The sequence below is a fragment of the Antedon mediterranea genome, chromosome 5 (assembly GCF_964355755.1).
Source record: "Antedon mediterranea chromosome 5, ecAntMedi1.1, whole genome shotgun sequence".
Taxonomy (NCBI): domain Eukaryota; kingdom Metazoa; phylum Echinodermata; class Crinoidea; order Comatulida; family Antedonidae; genus Antedon; species Antedon mediterranea.
Genome location: NC_092674.1, coordinates 17,734,102 through 17,756,060, shown reverse-complemented (window position 1 = coordinate 17,756,060; position 21,959 = coordinate 17,734,102). Strand labels below are relative to the sequence as shown.

General features: G+C 35.1%; 1 protein-coding gene across 3 annotated transcripts in view; it reads right to left on the bottom strand.

Moving 5' to 3' along the window:
- LOC140048615 (gephyrin-like) overlaps positions 1–21,959 on the bottom strand; it is a 219,957-nt gene that overhangs the window by 169,204 nt on the left and 28,794 nt on the right. For all 3 annotated transcript variants that reach the window (XM_072093368.1, XM_072093367.1, XM_072093369.1), the window contains one exon: positions 135–195. In XM_072093368.1, the coding sequence (XP_071949469.1) occupies positions 135–195 (61 nt within the window). The remainder of the gene's footprint in view (positions 1–134; positions 196–21,959) is intronic.

Below are 21,959 nucleotides of genomic sequence, written 5' to 3'. Positions count from 1 at the left end.
ACATGAATCTTCATATTACTGTATTGTACAATTGTATAAAAATCAGGAATTAAAATATGCACAGGCCTATAAGATATACATGGTAGGCCTATCCTACATATTGTCTACCTTTTGATTAAAGAAACATGAAATACCTGTATTTGATTAATATCATCAGGAACTATTGCATATTGGATTACTTTGCCTATAAATGACCTAAATTATGAGATATAAAGATAAACTTTAAATTATTTTAAATGCTTGCTTTGTATGTTGATTGATACTCCACTTGATAAACCATTTAAAGATATATTGTATTGATGTTTCATACTAGTTTTTACTTTGACCAAATTTGGATGAAAAAAAGAATTATTTACCTGAAAAAAATAGTAAAACTGGCAGGTATTGTGCTTTTGGTTGAATTTAACAGTTTGTTTTGTACATACAGCGTAGCATAGGTGAAATTACGGGACCCACCTTTTATTCTAATTTTTAACATGACGACATCATCAAAATGAAACATATAATAATTGTCTGACCAACATATTAAAATGTTGAAGAAATTCAGATACTTAGAATCAAGATGTGCTATTTACTTATTAAAAATGTTAAAATGCTCAAATTTCCTGAAATATGTAGAAAGAAAGTTGATTAGAAATTAATTTTTTGCATTTTAAAATTGTACATTCTTGAGAATAAGCATTTGTTCATTTCATTTCATTTATTTTGTCTCAGATATAAAAACAAACAAACAATAGAGAGAGACAGGATTCCCAAAAGCAAACTGAATCAAACTATCAAGTGGGTCTCCAAAGCAAAACATAATCATCCATTACAACGAGAAAGATTAAAAAGTACAAATATCAATACAATAATTCCACTTAGACATTTTATTTTAATTATTATTATTATTATAATTATTTTCATTATTATAATTATTACTGTTATTATTGTAACAGCATTATAGATATCAAATGAATTTAATAACAAACTATTATCAGACGCTTTTCCATCACTAAAGTTACAATTATAATTATTCGGGAATTAATGGCCGATAGTTGTAAAAGAATAAAAGGAAATATTTTGCTTAAAATAACATTTTAATTCATTTCTGATGTTCCTGGTGAAATTAATGGAGTTTACCATTAAAGAGAAAGTGATGCAAGCAGAAGTGGACTATATGTTGAAAAATGGCAACATCGAACACACCAACAGTGACTGGAGTTCTCCTTGTCTGCTCGTACCAAAAGCGGATAAGACTTATCGATTCTGTATCGGTAACGCTAAATATGTATAAAGCAAGCTAGACTTACTTAAGGGGTACTGGCAAATTCCCCTGACTGAGAGAGCAAAACGTATATCTGCATTTGCCACGAGCACTAGTTTATACCAGTATAAAAGCATGCCCTTCGGAATGAAGAATGCTCCACCATGACTTCAACATAAAATTAATGAACTAGATATTGACGTTTATATTGATGATTTGATCATCTACAGTTAGTTCATGGAGTGCACACCTAAACATTTTGAGAACTTTATTTGAATGACTAACTCATAACTGTCAACTTGATAAAATGCGAATTTGGCCATGGAACAGTTAACTATCTGGGCAGGCCCGTATCCAGGGGGGTGCGTTGGGTGCAGACGCACCCCCCCAAGTCCCAAAAGGTCCACTATTTCCTTGGTTGGTATTTTTTCTTGTCTTGTTTAACTAAAGATAATATCATTACCGTACTGACGCGGGTATAAGCCCATACTCGGGTCTAAGCCCACCCCCGACTTTTGACTAATTTTCATGAAAAATGAGGCGCTCGGGTATAAGCCCACCCATTAATTCGAAGATCTACAGTGTGTGTCGTAATACATTATTTTGTATTTGGCGACGTCCATACACAGAATACACCTACCTTTGATCATAACCAAGCTAGGCTAATATACGCTAGGCCATATGAGGCCTAGCGGTCCTGTTTTGTTTACACTCCATCGCGGTCGAAGATCGCTTCACACACGACGCTACAAGTCGCCAAAACGGAAAACCACTATTTGGTATCGGCTGCCATAAACAAGCTTATTAAATTTCTTTGGTACATTTCTATTTAACGAACATTGTATACTTGCTTTTCTGCTTGATAAATTCTTGTTAAATTGATGTTTAAAATAAGATATTATACGATAAATTACACGAACTATAAGCTTAATTTTCCGACACTCTACACCTCGTGTATTTAGAGGCAACGTCGTACACGTGAGGGCGCTCGCTCGCATGGTGGAATACACAGTGTACATGTGCTGTTTTTGACGATCTGCATTTTTGGATCCTCGGGTATAAGCCCACCCCCCAAACTTGACGTGATTTCACGTTCGAGGGGGGTGGGCTTATACCCGCGTCAGTACGGTATATATCTATATATAAATTTACGTAAGGGCAAAATTCGGTAAATCGCGCGTTATTTCTAGAATGTTTACTCTATGGTATATAAAGTTGGTTCGTACTTTCGGTACTGATTTTAACCACCTCATGTAACCCTGTTTACTAATTAAATTGAGTTCGATAATTAGTTATTGACGATTACAACAAATTTAGGTTCAACGATTTGCCCCAAATAGGGGTGTTTTTCGATCGTGGTATACACTGTCTAATGGATGTCCGTCTTGAAAAATACCCGCAGACAATATACAAGGATGCTTCGCATTTTCCTATCTCCTCCTACGATAATTGTTTTTAATGGCTGAAAACCGGTTGAACAGCTCGAGTACAGCATCATAATGTTGAAGACAGGTCGATTTTCTTTAAAAAATACTATTTTGATAGATTTAATATACGTTTATACAAATATATTGATTTGCGATGAATGGAACATTCCAATCTCTGTTCCACAAGTGTCTATTCCCTCAGGCGTCGTTAAGGCAAGTACAGTTTACTGTATACTCGAAATTCGATCCATTTTTGTTTTCAATCTGTGCTGCAGCGGTTGGATATAATTTTTTTTTAAACGGATAATGAGCTAGCGTTTTCACTCGCCGTATATTATGTAAATATCTTTCTTATTGCAGTTAAACCACCCACATCATCACCCTTCCCTCACTGGCATGAGTAGCGTTGTAAAACCAGTAGAGAATAGGCCTACGGTACATCACATGCCCTAAACGCAGAACAACTTTGGTGGGTAGGGTAGGAACCAACTTAAGTATGAATTGGCTCTAAGAAACAATTGAAAACCATTAGGTTTACTAATTAAGTTGAGTTAGATAATTTAATATGTATTGAAGATTAAATCGAATTTATGATTTTCCCCGAATTGAGGTGGTTTTCACAAATTGTTTTACATTATATAAACATATACACGTCGTAGTGATGTATCGTTACATGTACTGTACTATTTCAATCGACTAGGACGGTGATAGTTTCAACAAAGTATTACATCGCAATGTTTTACTGTGTTTAGTGGTATATTATTTGTAAAACATGAAAGCAATTAATATTTCGTTACTAAATGGATAAAGAATATTTTTTTAAATTGTTCCTCTTTGCACCCATCCTCTTCCCCATCCCTCAACCAATGTTACATACAAAACACAAATTAAGTTTGTTTAAATTTGACTTAAACAATTGGTCTCATTTTGTGACAAGTTTCTCTTTCGGAAGTAATTCCCAGGGTGCTAATTTTAGTTGAGTACATAAATCACAGTGTCTATTTATTCGTTCCTGTAAACGACATGTATTATTGTCCTGCGGTACGTACATTTGAAATCGCCAGTTTTTTAACGCTGAAATTATTATGTATTCGAGAACCATCTGTGGGCACGACCTAGATGGTACGCGAGCGAAGCGAGCGTACCATCTAGTATACAAAATTTACATTATCAAATGGTATACAAACAAAGCTACAACAAAGAGTCTTAAATCAGTCTTTAGAACGTCAAATAACGCAAATTTTGCCGGGACTTCGGCCCCTGGACCCTGTCCGGTATGGCCCCCAGCCATTGTTGATCGCTTCGCTCGCACCCCCCCCCCCCACCCCCGTTATAAATGGTGCATACGGGCCTGCTGGGTCATACAGTTGAGAGTGGACAAGTCCGACCAATTGACGCCAAGATCCGATCAATCAACGAATTTCCTGTCCCAGAGAATAAACGACAACTGATGCAGTTTCTTGGAATGGGGGGATATCTATATATAAATTATGGTTAATTCTGACATAGGCGAGCACAATGCAAAAACTTCGGTACAAATCTCCGCCTACCTTATCTATCTGAGATGTACCGCGAAACGTAGATTTGATAACATTAGTGTTCACATCGACGCTATTGTACCATATTTCTATCTTAGGAAGATATTATAAAGAGTTTTTTAACAAAATTCATGATTTCAACATTAGATTTTCATCTCAATTTCAATTCTTCCCGGTCAAAGTAATTTCCGGGTTTAAGATAAGTTCACCTTGCAACAACCTGGTTTCAAATATTTTCTCTCTTTTAATATACACAAGGGAGCAGTTAAAATAATAGATTTGACCCCAAAGGTGACTGGAAACAGGCACTTTCCATCAATCAATACAGTGTCCCTTTAGAAGAAGAAAAAAAAATCAGATAGTAGGACTGGAGCTTAATAATAATAATAAACAGTATTTATATAGCGCCTAATGGATCACTGACCCCTCTAGGTGCTTTACAAGGACCTTAACTAATGGTAATAAACTATCCCCCGCCGGACACCATTCCAGTATTTCTTAGTCGAGGTTTCGGGGATGGAGACAATCAATAATGTGAAAAAAAAAATGTAACTAAGCTTAACTATGCTTAAGTTGGCCATTAGTCATAGCCATTTCAGTTTTTTGTTTATTTTAAAACATACCGCGGCGCGTGTGTGAAGGTACAGTAGTTAAATAATAGAAATTATACTGCAAATTAATAAAGATCAAATTAAATATACGCCATAAAGAATCAGAATATTGTGGGGAATAATATTATAAAATTACATAGGGAGATTTGATGATAAGACATTTTTCGAGTGAAATCCCGATAGCTGAGTTTTATTGAGTAAGCTTGCAGGAATAACTGTAGGCTATCTTCCTGTGTCCCGTTAAGACCGAGAGGTCTGCCCATGTTGCAAGCCGTAATGTCTTCTTTCTTGGGCCCACTCTGTCACGGCAGTTAGTTTCAAAAGATGATTAAATTGAATAATGTATTAATAATTATTAGGATGGTACGTATTCATTTTAATAAACGCCTCTCCAATAAAACATCACTTTGAATAATAACCCCCCCCACCCAACCCAACTATCTAATAAACGTCCATCCACATATTTATAATAACACAATTATGCTATTTTTAGTAGAATTCACCAATTTCCTATCAGTGTACATACGAACAATAACTCACTCACCTTAATTAAGAAAATAAATTCAAAAATCAGAGAATTCTATGTTACAGGAGTATAATTTGGACTTTCACTTCATAAAAGGCAAGGATAATGTCTTTGCAGATGCCTGGTCTCAAGCACATTAAATTGATGCGACATATTGTATTCACTTAATTTGTTATGATAAACATGCTTTTCTTAATTTTATTTTACTTTACCCCTAGTTATGTATATAGTCTTAAAGGGCGTTTTCCACAGAAAGTTTTTAAACACAGCTGTTTACTGTACTAGCTTGTTTATGAAAATATTGCTGTGTGCACTTTTGCTGTGGAATATAATTACTCCCTTGTCTAGTTACCTAGGACTTTAATTAACTATTTTTGGTATGTCCGAATCTACCCTCCTTGGTCATCAATCTGACATATTGATGACCATGTTTACCATAAACATAATTATCAGACCACTTTCTATTTTTAAATTGTGTTACCCAGTGTATTCTAATTGGATCAGTTAACTACCCCCTTTAAATACAGTAGCAGCTACACCCAAAGATTCACTCCATCCTTATTTGTGGATGTTACTTGGCTTCTTATAGTGCAATTCTGGGTAAGACTATATCTTTGTTCTTTAATTTTCACCACCTCCTAAATTGTCCAATCTCTAATATTTTTTATGTTATTTTATTTGGTTATCGTTGTGTAAATAAATTGTATATATTGTAACTCCAGTTCTTACTTCTTTCTGTACATGTGTTATTGAGCCGTGCATGTGACAAGGGACTTTACGAAACATGATGGTTAGGGGAGGACGACAAATGTCCTGTATTTGCTAGAGCATAAAATCATAAACAGTCGACATAGCCGTTTTTTTAGTTACGCACTCTTGAGCGAAGACGTCGATGATCGGTAGTATATCTCTCTCCCTCTACTGTCTAGTGGCGCGGGGCCCTTCTGAAGTCTGAATCGCTTGGATCTGGTGATGCAGCATAGGCCTAGCCCTCCTCCTAGCTAGGAGCCTTGCATTCTAATACTGCTTTTAACACATCCATTTTAACCGAATAAAAATTTTATTTCATTAAACAATAAAATTACACTCGAGCTCAGGCTACTTTAGACCTAATATACTCAAACATTGGCAACTAATTTAATGTTCCTTATATAGAACCTGCGCTTGGTCTGTCAGTAGTTATAGCTACTGATCCCCCTGTGAAACTAATCTTTTCTAAACGTTTAGTCAACAAAGTAGCCAAGCTGCGTTTTGCGGAAGAACTAAGCAGCATTAGATGGCATGAGCTGCATCAATATGATTTTTCAGTGGAGTGCTTGAAACAAGATGACATGGAATCATATAATGTTCTTCGAAATGCAGTCAACAGAGCTACTAAAATATTGAAAAAACAATATTACCAGAAGTTTCCCAGCTATTTAATACAGTTACCGCCTGGGGTAATTATCAACGGTAACCTTGATTGTGTGGAAACTCAACTAGTGACTAACCTATTGTCTAAATATAATCATGTTTTTTCTCATAGTGCTTTTGATGTTGGAAAGTGTGATGTTATTCCTCATGTTATCAATTTAAAAGATGAAACTCCAATTAGACTACCATATAGTCGTATTCCTCCTCATTCGATATCAAGTGTTAAGTCTATGTTACAAGAAATGTTAGACCAAGGAATAATTAGGCCGTCCAAGAGCGATTTTGTAAGTCCCATTGTGTTGGTCAAAAAGAAAGACGGGTCTTTGCGCATGTGCGTTGATTATAGGAAGTTGAATTTCCAAACGTTGAAAGATTCATTTCCCCTACCACGCATTGATGAGGTTTTAGAAGTACTCACTGGGTCTTGTTATTTTTCTACCTTAGATTTATCTCATGGATTTTTCCAAATTATAATGGCAGACGAATCTATTAATAAAACTGCATTTAGGGTTCCTTGGGGACTGTATGAATTTGTTCGTATGCCGCAGGGTCTGTCTAATAGCCCGGGAACATTTCAACGTGTAATGGAATATGTATTAGGCGACATGAATTTGACTCAGATGACATTTTGATATTTTCTTCTTCGTTTAAACAACATTTATCTAGATTAGAAAATGTGTTGTCTAGATTGTATAAGTATGGGTTAAAGGTTAAGGGCAAGAAGTGTGATTTCTTTAAGACGGAGGTAACCTATTTGGGTCATGTTATTTCATCTGCTGGAGTTGCTGTAGACTATGGGAAAATAGAAAAGATACTGACCTGGCCAACGCCAAAAACATTACTGAACTTAAATCATTTCTGGGACTCTTCATACTATCGAAAGTTTATTTGTAATTGCTGCGCCCTTGCATTTGGTAACCCGGTTGTCTGACACACAAGCGGGGAAGGCCCACAGGTTTCGTTGGACTGAAATTGAAGAAGCTGCATTTGTTGAATTAAAAAATGCTTTAACTAAACCCCCAGTTCTTGTATATCCCAAATTTGATGAACCATTTGTTATTGAAGTAGATGCCAGTTTGAAAGGTTTAGGTGCTTGCTTGTTGCAGGAGTCTAATGGTTCTCTTCATCCAATTGCTTATGCAAGTAGAAGTCTTCGTGGTGCTGAATGCCGATACCCTGATTTATCGAGTTTTAAGTTAGAGTTGTTGGGGCTAAAATGGGCAGTGGTGGATAAATTTGCTTCTTACATTCAGGGTTCAAAGGTTACCATTTTTACTGATCATAATCCTTTAGCGCATTTAAAAACTGCAAAGCTTGGCGCTACAGAAATGAGATGGGTCTCTCAGTTAGCTATGTTCGTATTGAAATCAAATATAAGCCAGGTTCTAGCAACAAATGTGCCGATACTTTAAGTCGTCGTACGATTAGCGTGTGTACGGATTTTAATTCAGATCGAGGAGTTATCGCTTCATGTCTTAATATTAAATGTTGATTCTCATCCCTCAATTAATAAGTGTAAACCATATATTGAAATTGATCAATCATCACGTAATATTAACAAGGCATTGTCTATTTTTCCTTCTTACTCTCATGAGCAGTTGGCAGAATGTCAGAAGAAAGATAGGGAATTGGGAGAAATCTGGAAATTATGGATGGAAAAATGGTGTCCTGGTGACCGCTAGTACAATACAGATACAGTAATTCTAGAATGTTGGGCTGGTTGAGACAGTGGACAAGTTATAGAGAGATTTCTGGAGTTCTGTATAGAGAGATCAATGAGGATATCCATGGTAAAATTCATCAATTGTTAGTGCCTACTAATTTGCGCAATCTTTTTATAGATTTATGTCATGATAAATGGGCTCATCAAGGAGTTCAACGGACTATACAACTTCTAAAGCGTCGTATGAAATTGGTGTATTGGATCAAGGGTTTGTTCCTGATTAGAAAAAATAAATGATACAGAGTAAATACAGCCTCATCTTGCGTATTGTTTTGTTGCATGGGATACATGGCTTCACAAACCAAACCTTAATGGTCTAAACCTAGCAAATCAATATTAAGGATTCCCGAACCACGACAAATACATCCCAATTTGGCTACAGTTGATGCCCTCGTAGCCACTATGTCGCAGTGGTTTAATGACACAGATAAAGGAAAGGAATCTAGAGTCTTACTCCTAGATTATAAAAAGGCGTTCGACCTAATAGAACATAACTAAATAATTAATAAACTTCTTACTTGAATCTTACTTGAATCTTCGGGCTCATGATTAAGGCAAATGCATTTTAAACGCCCTCCATTTCTTCTGTATTTATCTAGAATTGGTAGCAAAATTTATCTCCCATTGCTCTGTCTTTGTTTAGTTGATCCTTGAATGCATTAATTTTTTCTGCTTGTACTGTAGTGTGGTATAGATTGTTCCATGTGTTGACGATTCTACTTGAAAAGGAGTGGCTTCTGATTTTCAGTCGGGCTCTTGGCTTTCTTAATTTGAATTGATGGCCCCTTGTTCTACTGTCCTCTCTAAAATCAAAAAAGGTTTCGGCTTCAATATCATCCAAGCCCTTAATAATTTTAAACACTTGTATAATGTCCGCTCTCCTTCTGTAATTCAGTGTAGGTAATCCAAGCTCTTTTAATCTATGATCGTAAGATTTATCTCGTAACCTTTTGATAATTTTAGTGGCCCTACGCTGCACTCTTTCAAGCTTATCCAAATCACCTTTTAGGAGAGGGTACCATATACAGCTTGCGTATTCCAGATGAGGTCGAATTATACTTTTAGAAAGGGGCAGAAACATATCCTTATCCATGTGAGCAATAGATCGCCTTACCAGTCCAATGAGTCTATTTGCTTTATTTACAGCTTCATTCGTTTGTAGTGAAAATTTTAAAGACTGATCAAAAGTAACTCCAAGGTCCTTTTCAGTATTGGCATTTGGCAGATCCTCGTCACCTTCCTCTGTTGGCATAGTGAATTGCATTTGTGGATTTGAATTTCCATAATGTATTACTTTACATTTATTGATGTTGAATTTCAGCTGCCATCTTTTAGACCAATCGGATAATGCCTTGAGATCATTTTGAACTGTATCATTACTGTTTTCATGCACAACATTAAACATCTTAGTGTCATCTGCAAACATCCATACTTTAGATTTAACTGCATCAGGTAGGTCGTTTATGAAAATTATAAATAAAGGGCCTAACACGCTGCCTTGAGGGACTCCGCTTTTAACCGTAGACCATTCAGAAAATGCTGCGGCCACTCTAACTCTTTGTCTCCTCCCCGTCAAAAATTGATGTATCCATCTCAGTAGGTTTCCTTTTATTCCGTACGCTTCCAATTTTGTTATTAATCTCTGGTGGGGAATAGAATCGAACGCCTTACTAAAATCCAAATATACAGCATCAAAGTTTTCCCCTGCATCCAGCAATTTTGTTCATTCTTCCATCACTTCCAGCAATTGTGTGACGCAAGATCTACCTTTCCGAAACTCATGCTGTGCTTTTATAATAAGGTTTCTATCATTTAGAAACTGTATAATTTTGTCTCTGACAATTGATTCCAAAAGTTTGCATATGATGATATGATGTCAAACTTACTGGCCTGTAGTTTCCAACATCCATCTTGTCCCCTTTCTTAAAAATTGGCACTATATTGGCACATTTCCAGCACTCCGGTAACTGCCCAGTCGATAGTGATTTGTTGTATATTGACGTCAATGGAGTTGCAACAATTTCTTTAAGTTCCTTCAGTACTCTTGGATGCACATCATCTGGTCCAGCTGATTTATTTGAGTTCATCTGCTGAAGGCAAAGCACTTCCTCCTTTGTCAATTCAATTGAATCCAAATGGTCATCCACGTCAACTCTTGGTGTAACTTCTGGCAATGACTCGAGGTCTTCATTTGTGAATACACTTGTGAAAAATGCGTTGAAAATTTCAGCTTTATGCTGATTGTCATCAGCCATATTACCCTTTCCATCCTTCATCAATCCAATAGATTGAGTTGTTTTGGTTTTCTCTCTTACATATTTCCAGAAACTTTTAGGATTAGTTTTTACTTCATTGCATATTTTCCGCTCAAGTGCAATCTTTGCTGCCCTTTTTTCACCTGTTACTATATTTCCTGCCTTTTTTTAACTGTCATAATCTTTCTGTTGTCGAGACCTTGTAAACTTTTTCCATGCATTGTGTTTCATTTTAATTTTCCTCTGAACGTCACCAGTCATCCAGATAGGTTTATTTTCTTTTTTTATGTTTGACTTGGGAATACAGATCTGAACAGCATTTCTTATTGATTGATTTAAAGCTTCACAGGCCTCTTCGACATTTGTATTTTCAAATTGGTATTCCACCTCAGTAATCAATTCTTTCATTTTAATATAGTCACCCTTGTTGAAATTTAGCTTGTATTCCATTTTCTCTTGTATTTTAGTTACACAGTCATATGAAAACAAGATTTTTACGTGGTCGCTTTTTCCTAATGGTGGACCTAACTCAATGTCACTTATTTTGGTTTCATCCATGGTGATTACTAAGTTGAGTATGTTAGGTGTTTGACCATCTCGAAATCGTGTTGGTTGCTGTATACACTGGCATAGAAAATTATCTCTGAGTCATTCTATAAACCGATTACTTTTATGTGTTTCATTTTTATTTGTACTCCAAGAAATCCAATCAATTTCAGGAAAATTGAAATCTCCTATCATGATGAAATCACAAATACCATATAGTTCACTTGTTTTGTTGATAGCAGATAGTAACACTTGATTATTTTCGTCAATACTGTTAGGACTTCTGTAAATACATCCGCATAATAGTTGTTGCCTTTTATTTGTTTCAATTTTGATCCATAGTGCTTCCACAAAATTTAAGTACAGTAACTCGCTACAGATACTGGCATTCAGTTCTTTCTTCGCAAAAATAACCATACCTCTACCACTTCTGCCAGAATCAAATTTTGTATATCCCTTGATGCTTAACTCAACTTCCAATATGTCTTTACAAGTTTTGTTATTTACTTCTGTTATTGCAACCACATCAGGTTTCCTTTGATTTGTAATATCACGTAACTCACCTATTTTATTTCTCAGGGCATCTGCATTTGTGTAAAGAGATTTCAACGACTTCTCATGAAAATCAACAATGACATCGTTTCTTAAACTAGATTTCTTCTGCTTTAATCCTTCTATAAAAGTTTTACGTTTTTTCTTGTCCTCTGTACATTTTTTCTTCTTATAAATTTTTGTTTCACTTTTCTTTCTAAGTTAAAATAATTTTCTTCCAAACAAAAAGATTCTATATTCCAAAATTCTTTATGATGATGAACTATGGCCTCGAAAACGATCAAACGCCAGTTCGCTATCTCGCTTCACAATTGTACCTCTTCTTATAACAAGATCAATCTCGCCGTTATCTTTCCAATTGTTCTTAGTTCCTGTCTTAATTCATAGTTCATTTGCCTCTCTTTTTTTGATCTATCTGGATTAATATATATGTTCTTTAGAAATGCGTGATCCGTGCTTCTAAGTTTTTTCGCATTTACCATCACTTCCCTTTTACTTATCAGGCTATCCAATGAAACTCTTGCCATTCTACACCCGTCTTCCGTGTATTTCCCAAGCCTGATCACTTCTGTTATTTCACTAACTCCCTCTATCTCTAGACACTCATTGAATAATTTCTCAATAGCAACCCTGTCTTCCTTCAGTCTCTGTTGAGAACTTTGGTTATCAGATTCAGGTAGAATTTTCAATCACAATATTTAATTTACGAGATTCTCTATCTCTATATTCTTCAATGCCTTCCTGAACACTCTCTTTAATTTTCCCATCCATTAGATCGTAGCTCGCTTTTAATTCTATCAAATTATTTCTTGTGTCGACCTGGATTTTTTCAATGACTTCAATGTTTTTATTGGTTATTGATGCTCTAAGCGCCTGATCTTTTTACGTTTTTTCCATAATATTTAATCTCGCATTCATATTTTCCTGCAATTCATTTATCTCTGCAATTTTCTTCAACAAAGGTAACTGCACAAGGCATGTATCACATGACCATAAAAAAATTCTTTATTTCGCTGTCAGAGAGGAGAGCATACATTTTATTTGAGAGTTTTGAACATTTCAGGCAGAAACACCTCTTACAAATGTCACAAGTAATGCCCTTATCCTTTTCGCCTATGATGGTTTTACAGATAGCACAAGCTCCCTCAACTGACTGTGGAGTTGCTTCCTGTTCAGGTTGGCTAGGCCTAGCATCTGCAGGCCTAAATCTAGGTTCCAGTTCCATATCCTTTCTATCCTTTGCCTTCCCTCTTGTAGTAGGCCTACCTTCAGCCATGGTTGTAGCCCTTACACACTGCTTCCAGGACTCTATGTTCCTCTGTATGGATACTGTAGGCTTCACTTGGGTCCAGTTGATTTACCCCGACTTAGCAAGACGCTCCCAGAATATCGCAAAATATATCCTTTTTGATACAAATTTCTTGGTACTAGTACTTATTTTCAGTTAATATATCATATCATCCACTTTGAAGAACAATTTATATCCCGGTTTCGGATCAGGTGCCGTTTTCGGCCACCTCGACTTATATGGACTATACCATTATTATGATAGGGGTGTGGTGTATTATGTTTTATGTACAGAAGGGCGTCTATTGAATGGGAAAACACAAACTACAAGGAACAATACAAAACATCAAAAACTAGCAATGCATGTACTTTTTATAAGGCATGTTATTATTAGGTACTGTGTTAGGGAATGCCAAGATTTTGTAACAATATTACTATATTAACTAAAGATATTTTAAATAAAACAAATTTTATAGACAAATTTAATGAAGAACTATCTACTAATTGGATAAAACCATTTAGGAAAAATAATAAACAAGTTGATCATAACGAGTGGTTTTCAAAGGCCCAATGCAAAACGAAATTCCATGCAAAACAACGATAACGGAATATACTATGTATAAAGCAGGGAAAATTTTCATTTAAAAATTTTGTTTAGCAATATTGCTAATCAAACTGATTTTTAAGTCCAGAAACATAGTTTTGTATTGTATTTTTTGCTACACAATTTTCAAAATGTGTAGCAATAAGGTTGTTTTGTATAGCTTTTTGCTACGCTACACTGGCGAAAATGTTCCCTGTAAAGGAACTCCAAACCTTGAACAATATTTGTTAGATAAAACTAATTTTAAGAGTATCAATTTAAAATTTAAAGCAAGATCAAACTCTCTAGATCTTGAGGGTCGTAGACAATCCTGGTCAAATCATAACACAGGATTATGTAAGATGTGTAGTACTAACGAAAAAGAAACAGTAAACCATTTTTTATTTAAATGTCCTTCATTAGACAATAATTAAGTATGTACTAACTGGGATAATTTTAATTGTGGATCTCAGGAATTAAAACAACACTTTATGCTAGACAATTTATTCACTGAAAATGAAACATTAGGAAAAATCTTTGATTTTTATTGTAAAAAATATTTAATGAAAGTCAAGTCAAGTATCATTTATTATCATTTGTTTTAGGAAAAACATAGAAATTCTGTTTGCTCTGTTGGCGGAGCACAATATCCAACGGACACAACACGAACTCAAAAACAAAAACATTACAAAAAAAAAGTGTCTACATCATATTTAAGGCTCTAATAGATCATGGGTTACTACAGTAGATCTACAATGTTATCAGCATTACCTCTCTCAACTAATTGATTAATATAGTAAACAAGCTACAGACATCTCTATGAGGATGTATCTGTAAGTTTTATTTATTTCTTAGGCCTATACTGTATTTTTGTTGTTCTGTTTTTATTTTTGTAGTTATATATATTGTACCATTTACATATTATGTATTTTCATACAGATCTAATTAATTAATAAACACATTTTGTTTTGATGGTATGTATTAGTATTTAGAACTTTGTGGCTTATGTTATTTGTAATTTTGTCTGTAAATTGGATGCACCATTAACTGATAAATGTGTGACACCGATATAAAGGTGATTCCTATGAAATAAACTAACTAAACTAAACACTACAGTATAATCAAAATTAAAGCATATTAAATACTAGTCCTATGTTATTCCTGTCTGGATTTAAACATTTAAAATGTTAGTACAATCCGATTCGAAATTAGAAAATGTTATACTACAATACAATCGGAATTAAAACATCCTAAATACTACAGTACAATCGATATTAAAATATCCCAAATACTACATTACAATCGGTTAAATTACCTAAACTCTATAATGTTGTGAAATATGTAAAAGAATGTTGGCAAATGCATTCTAATCGTAGCGGTAGATAAATCATATTTTTTATTTTCTTGAACTAAACATAAATAAAACGAAAGAAATAAGGATTGATTTTCGAAAACATAATTGGTCTGACAGTATACATTAATTAAAGTAAAGGAAGTAGAGATTGTTAACAATTATAAGTATCTGGCAGTAGTAGTGTTTGACTAAAGCTTAAATGGGTGGACATGTTGATCGTAGTTAAGAAGTAAATTACAAGGCTGTACTACTGTACTTGAGGTAACTCGGTTCTTTGGGGTAAAGCAGGATATTTGTATTATAGAATGTTTATGTTTTACTAATCAGTGATGTGAACTATTTGGGGATATTGTATTGGGCTAGGAATATCAGTAAGGGAATGTAAGGGGGATAAAGACCGAATTGAGAAGGTGCTGGGTAGAGCGTGGAAAGTAATTGGTTTGTCTATGCAAATGCTTGACTCGTTCTACAGCGAACGGCTTACCGATGTATTCCATGCTATATAGGAAGACACCAATCATCCTCTTCATGGCGACATTATCAGCTCCGTTTTGCATTCGCTATTATAACGTTTTGATGCAAACGTTGTTCAATTAGAACATGTATTTCTACACAGAAACGTTTAAAAACGTGTTTAAAACGTTTTAGAAAAACCAAACCTAAAAACACGCAATGTCAAACGCTGTGTTTTCTGGGAACAAAATGGTACAGATTCAATGACAAAATTATAATGTTTATTTGTTTTACTGATTACCTAATAATCAGTATGTTATAGATCTTATCAAATGTACTACTGTCATCTTTATTAAATGTACTAACTGTGTTATCGTTAGGTAAATTATATTTTTTATTTGTAACTGGAATAAAAACTTTCTTTATATACTTTCTGTATCTATAAATCTGTAACAATTATATAGAAATAAAGAGCCATAATATACTGCATTAACTTGAAAACTGAAATTAATTCTACAGCATGCAGGGCGTAGTTGTTTTCCCTTTGTTGCTGAAACAAATGCACTAAACAAAAGAACAAAAGCAGCAGTATTTTAACACATTAACACACTCAATTAATAAATGGGACACCCCTATTTTCCCATCTTTTTATAATGGTATAGTCCATACAAGTCGAGGTGGCCGAAAACGGCACCTGATCCCCGGTTTCAAAGATTTTAGCAGATTTAATTCATGTGGTTCAGAGCAAAATAAAACAACATTTTGCCATATTGAATAGCACCACAAAATACGAATTAGAGAAGATTAGAGAATGAATGTTAATGAATTTCTATTCAGATGGATTGAATCCTTCCTAAGCAATCGTTACCAACGTGTAAAAATAGGGAAACACTTTTCTTCTTGGTTGTCTCCCAAAGGAGGTGTACCCCAGGGATCTTGGTTAGGACCAGTCCTGTTTCTAGTGTTCATTAATAGTCTCCATGTTAACCTTCCATTAATTAAATACATGGATGACACAACTGTTTCAGAAACTATCACCTCCAATAACAGTAGAAGTTTGCAAATAGCATGTGATAACATATATGATTGGTCTAGTATTACCGTATATTGCAGTGTGTATAACTATAAGTCGCACCTGTGTATAAGACGCACCCCCTAAGCTAAGTTGGAGTAAAATATCGGTATTTTTTATATATCGTCGATGTATAAGACGCACTTTATATTTCATCAAAACAAGGTTTTTTTAAATTGTAATCAATATTGTAATAATATATTTTTTTGTTATATCTACAACGACGTCCTTTATTTAGGTTTTTTCTTACCTACAGTAGGCTCGGCCGCGCCCAGCCTCAACAAGTTCTTTCTAAACTTGTTATTCATGAGTTTCGCACCCGCAACATCGAGTGCATGACCGTGTGTGTAACACGCACGTGTGTGGGCTAGCCTCGCTCAATCATTTCGAGAGGGCGCACGTTTTCACGGATAATCGTATTCGATTAATATCTATGTATCTGAGAAGTGTGTACGATAGGTCCATGCTATAATCAACTGGAGAAAACACTAGTCGAATACCGTACACCATGTGGCCGCCAAGAAGGGCTTGCGCTGGGGGTACGGCGGTCGACGATCGTGCGTATAACTATTATACTATTCCAATCGTAATCTTTTACAAATGAAATGTTATCAGGGCGCCTAAAACAGCTCCATAATGAACAAATCTTTTCATCATATTTAGTATAACAAACAGCACGCTAAAATGCCTTGAAAACTAGGCAGAAGCAGGTTGCCGTTACGTTACGGTTAGTACACTGTAGCTAGGCCTAGCCTACTCAGGCCTAGCCTACTCAGGCCTAGCCAACGAGGTGACGATATGTACAATCTGTTTGGTGAGGCATTTATGTTCGGTGTATAAGACGAACCCTTAATTTAGAGGTCAAATCAAATGTGTATCAAAAGTGCGACTTATACACCAAAATATACGGTAATAATGATATGGTAATTAATGAGAAGAAAACTGTAGAACTGTTGATAAGTTGTAAACGTGTTAAAACTAATTTACGTTCACTTGTCTTGATGAAGTAGTAGAACTAGAAAAAGTCAATCACGCCAAGATATTTTTACTGTACGGTTATAAGATCAGTTATTGAATATGCCTGCCCGTACACTGGCTTAACTAACAAACAGGCTGATTCCATCGAAAAACTACAAAAACGTGCAGTGGGGTGTATACTGCCAGGAGTCCCTTACTGGGAGGCAAGGGAATTCCTTAGGCTACCCTGTCTCAAGGACCGATTGCTGGAGATGAGCAGAAAGTATTTCACAAAACTTAAGTCAGGGGAGCACCGGCTGAATCACCTTCTTTCACCACAAGTCAAACAAAAATATTTGCTAAGACACAATAAATTATACGCCATACCTTTCACTCGAACCAATAGATCAGGAAACTTCATCATAAACTATGGACTTTCTCATGAATGGTGATTCGGTCGGTGCTCCCTCACCTGTTTGTCATGTCACTTGCGTTTCCGTGACTTGGGGAGGTCTGAGGAACCCTTCTTTCTGGTAGGGACTCCTGGTAACTGGATTTTAAATAACTTACATAATTACAATAAATAGCTAAGAAAAACAACAATAATAAAAATAAACACGTATCAAATGAATACATTTTTAATTCCTTTTATATATATACAGTCGACTCCGCCTAAGTCGAATTCGCGTAAGTCGAAAAATCGCGAAAGTCGAATTTTTAGGAAAGTCCCAATTCTTTCCTATACATTACTGTGTAATTTTTATTTGTAAGTCGAATTTTTCTAAGTCGAAATTCGTCTAAGTCGACGTCTTTTTGCGGTCCGAATACACACATTCTTTAGTGATTTATATCGTATAAGTCGAAGTCACAAATTACGCGGCAACAACGCGCTAAAAAAGCCGATGAAACGTACGTAATTCGAGGGGATAATGTGGGACCATATCGGTTCTCTCAAGCAGGTTGTATAGTATAGGCGGCGTCCTACAACTCGCGCTAGTGTATAGTGTATGAGTTGTTTGAGAGTTGAGAACTTGAGCGGCGTTTTGTGGGTACCTATTTTGTGATAGACAGATGGCAATAAACAATGGATACCGATTTCGAATAAAAACCGAAATGTATTTATTATACGTTTTTGTATTGTTTCGGGCTTAAACCATAAAAGAAAATACAGTTTATCATTGCCGATAAAGAGGCTTAGCATTTATTAGGCCTAGCTAGCTAGCTAAGCAAACGCAATTCAAGAAGGCTCATCGCATGGGCCGCGATCGCGACAGGGCAGGGTCCACTAGGCCTAGCCATAGCGCGGCTAGTGAGTGAACCTAGGCCTAGCATTTTTTTGGCAAATCTGTAAGTCGAAGTTCACGTAACTCGAATTTTTATACCGGTCCCATTAGATTCGACTTAGGCGGAGTCGACTGTATATATATACATAGTTTTATAACATTTTATCGTACAAGTTGTTTCATATTTTAATGTAATTTTATATTGTAATATTTACTTGTGTTTTATCTTATTTATTTTTGAATTGTAAATTCAACAATGTTTACTTTGTTGCCATAAATGGATTTGATTGATTGATTTGATTAAAATTAGAAGTACAAATATTATTTAGAGTTTTTTTTAAATTCCATGTTTAAGTGTAATTTGAACTGTATATTTAAGGTTATATACATTATTTCTAGTCATCCTCCGTAAACGGGAAAATGGCAATTTTATTGTCCTCAAAAAGTTAAGATGTCGCTGAACCACGTGGGTAAGTGATGTGGATCAAGTCAACCTGGGATGCACCCAGGATGAACATTTATTTTATTATTAGTGTTTTACTCAGGACAGTGGACCCTCTCATTTATGTACCCCTTGGTCTGAGAGACATCCGTAAATGAACAAGTTCGTAAATGAGAAGGTTCGGAAAAGTGCCCTCTATCAAAAACAGTGACAAAAAACATGCCCAAACAAAGGCCCTATATTAAACTTACTACTGTATGCATAGTATATTAAGATGAAGAAACGGTAGTAAAAATACAGTATAATAATAATATTTTGATACAAACTGTAATTTATGAACCTGTTAGAATTAAAGCCTCATTCCCTACAATCTTTTGCATTTTGTAAAAATAATGCATTACTTTAAAAACATTAAACATTCCTTGTCTTAAATGTATGTTTTATGGTAAATTATGATTGCTTCTCTTGCATACCATCTAGGTCGTGCCCACAGATGGTTCTCGAATACATAGTAATTTCAGAGTTTAAAAAATGGCGATACATACCGCAGGACAGTAATATGTCGTTTACAGGAATGAATAAATAGACACGGCGATTTATGTACTATTGTAAAATTAGCACCCCGGGAATTACTTCCGAAATAGACATTTTTCACAAAATAAAAACAAATTTCAGTAAAATTTAAACAAACCCAATTTGTGGTTTAGGGATGGGGAAGAGGATGCAAAAAGGAACAATTTTTAAATGTATTCTTTATCCATTCAGTAACCAATATTAATTGTTTTCATGTTTTACAAATAATATACCACTAAACACCATAAATAACTAGACATGTAACTCGTCACTTTGACGAGTTTGGTTATCCGCCGCGCAAGTGGTGCAACATTAACATTAAGGGGATAGGTTGAGGACAAAAGGAAGTGTTCACGTTGGCATTATGACCTGAACTGAAGAATATGATATGTTGTTATTGCTGAATTTTATTATTTAAATTCATATATAGTATACACAGTATAATCTGTATCCATATCACATACAGTGTAGAATAGGTGAAATTACGGGACCCGCTATGTATTGCAATTTTTAACATGTTGACGGTTTTAAAATGAAACGCGAAGGTAGCAATTCCGAAAGGAAATTATCTCAGCAACAACGTATTAGCGTGTAGAAGAAATTTGAATACGTGAAATATTGATGCGCGCTCTTTTAAATGTAATGAATTATGACGCAAAAGATGAAAATACGACCTTTTTTATTTAACTGGCCATATGACGATGTCACAACATCCGATTGGCAACATTTTTACATAATTTCGTATCTACAATCCAATAGCTTCCAGAAAAAGTTTTAATCGTGATTATCACATTTTATTCTCATGAGCTATAACAGATTAAAATTTACTGTAAAGATGAAATTGATGCCACACATGATTTAAATTTTTAGGCATGATGACGTCAAAAAAATTAAAATATTTTTAACTCATGCGAAAGATAGTTGATTGACCTAGACAATATCAAAATCGGGGTGAAAATGGAAAACGGATAAGTGGAGATGCGCTCTATTCAATGTGATGAGCTATGACGAAAGATACAAAAATCCTAAATTTTATATTCGCGTGGCCATACGATGACGTCACAATGTCCGGTTAGCCATATTAATACCTGATCCGATCTACAACTCATCTACTTTCAGAATATGTTATCCACAAAAAGTTGACCGTCTAGTTTAGAAATTACGACTGTTTAAAAAAAGGCATATTTTAAACGAATTTTTTAACCTTTTCATAAAAAACGCGCGCAAATTGTCCAATTCGACGTGCTCGTATGACGTACAGTATCTTTAAGTCAAAATTGTTTAAAATTTGGTAAAATTACTAGAAAAGGCTGGAAAAACATAAATCACGCGAAAAAAATAGGTTTTCAATGCTACGTGCGCACCGCACACGTAAAAATGTGCGCACGCGTGGGAATTTTTGACATGCTTAAAACGAAATGAAACGCGTAGAAAGTTGATTATAAATTAATTTTGCGCATTTTGAAATTTTAAATGCGCGTGCGGGCATGTGATCCTTCGTACTGTAGGAATATCCTAATTTGTTTAGTATCTTAGAGCCAATTCATACGGTACTTAGTTATTTACACAGGTAAGTTGGTTCACACCAACGGTAACTGTGCTCATGAAAGCAACTAACTCAGGGTAAATAACTATGCCTATTAAGTTATGTGATACCGCAGTTTTGGTAAAAGCAATGTAGTAAAACAGTTTATGATAAAACACCATGGACAAATTTCGTACTAAATTGCTGGTACAATTTAGTACGAAAAGTATGAACCCACTTTCTAAAGCATTCAGAAAAAGTTCATGTTTGATTTACTGAAATGTCCTTAATACAAATACGAATAAAACTAAAATACGTCCTATAAAAACCTACGTCCTTAGTAAATATATACATACGCGCTTGCAATTGCCAAGAAGGCTCTCGAAATTCGAATACAGGAACTTTGGCGTTAATAACTGGAAATTGTAAAAATGAACATAGAGAGAATACAGTCAAACATGATGTAATATGTAACCAAATATAATTGCCATCAAGAGATATTTTTAAATAAAAAAAAATCAACTTTAGACTTGAATTGTCTGTAGGCCTATTGCATGGTATCGGCCTGCCACATTCCCAGTGGCGTATCCAGG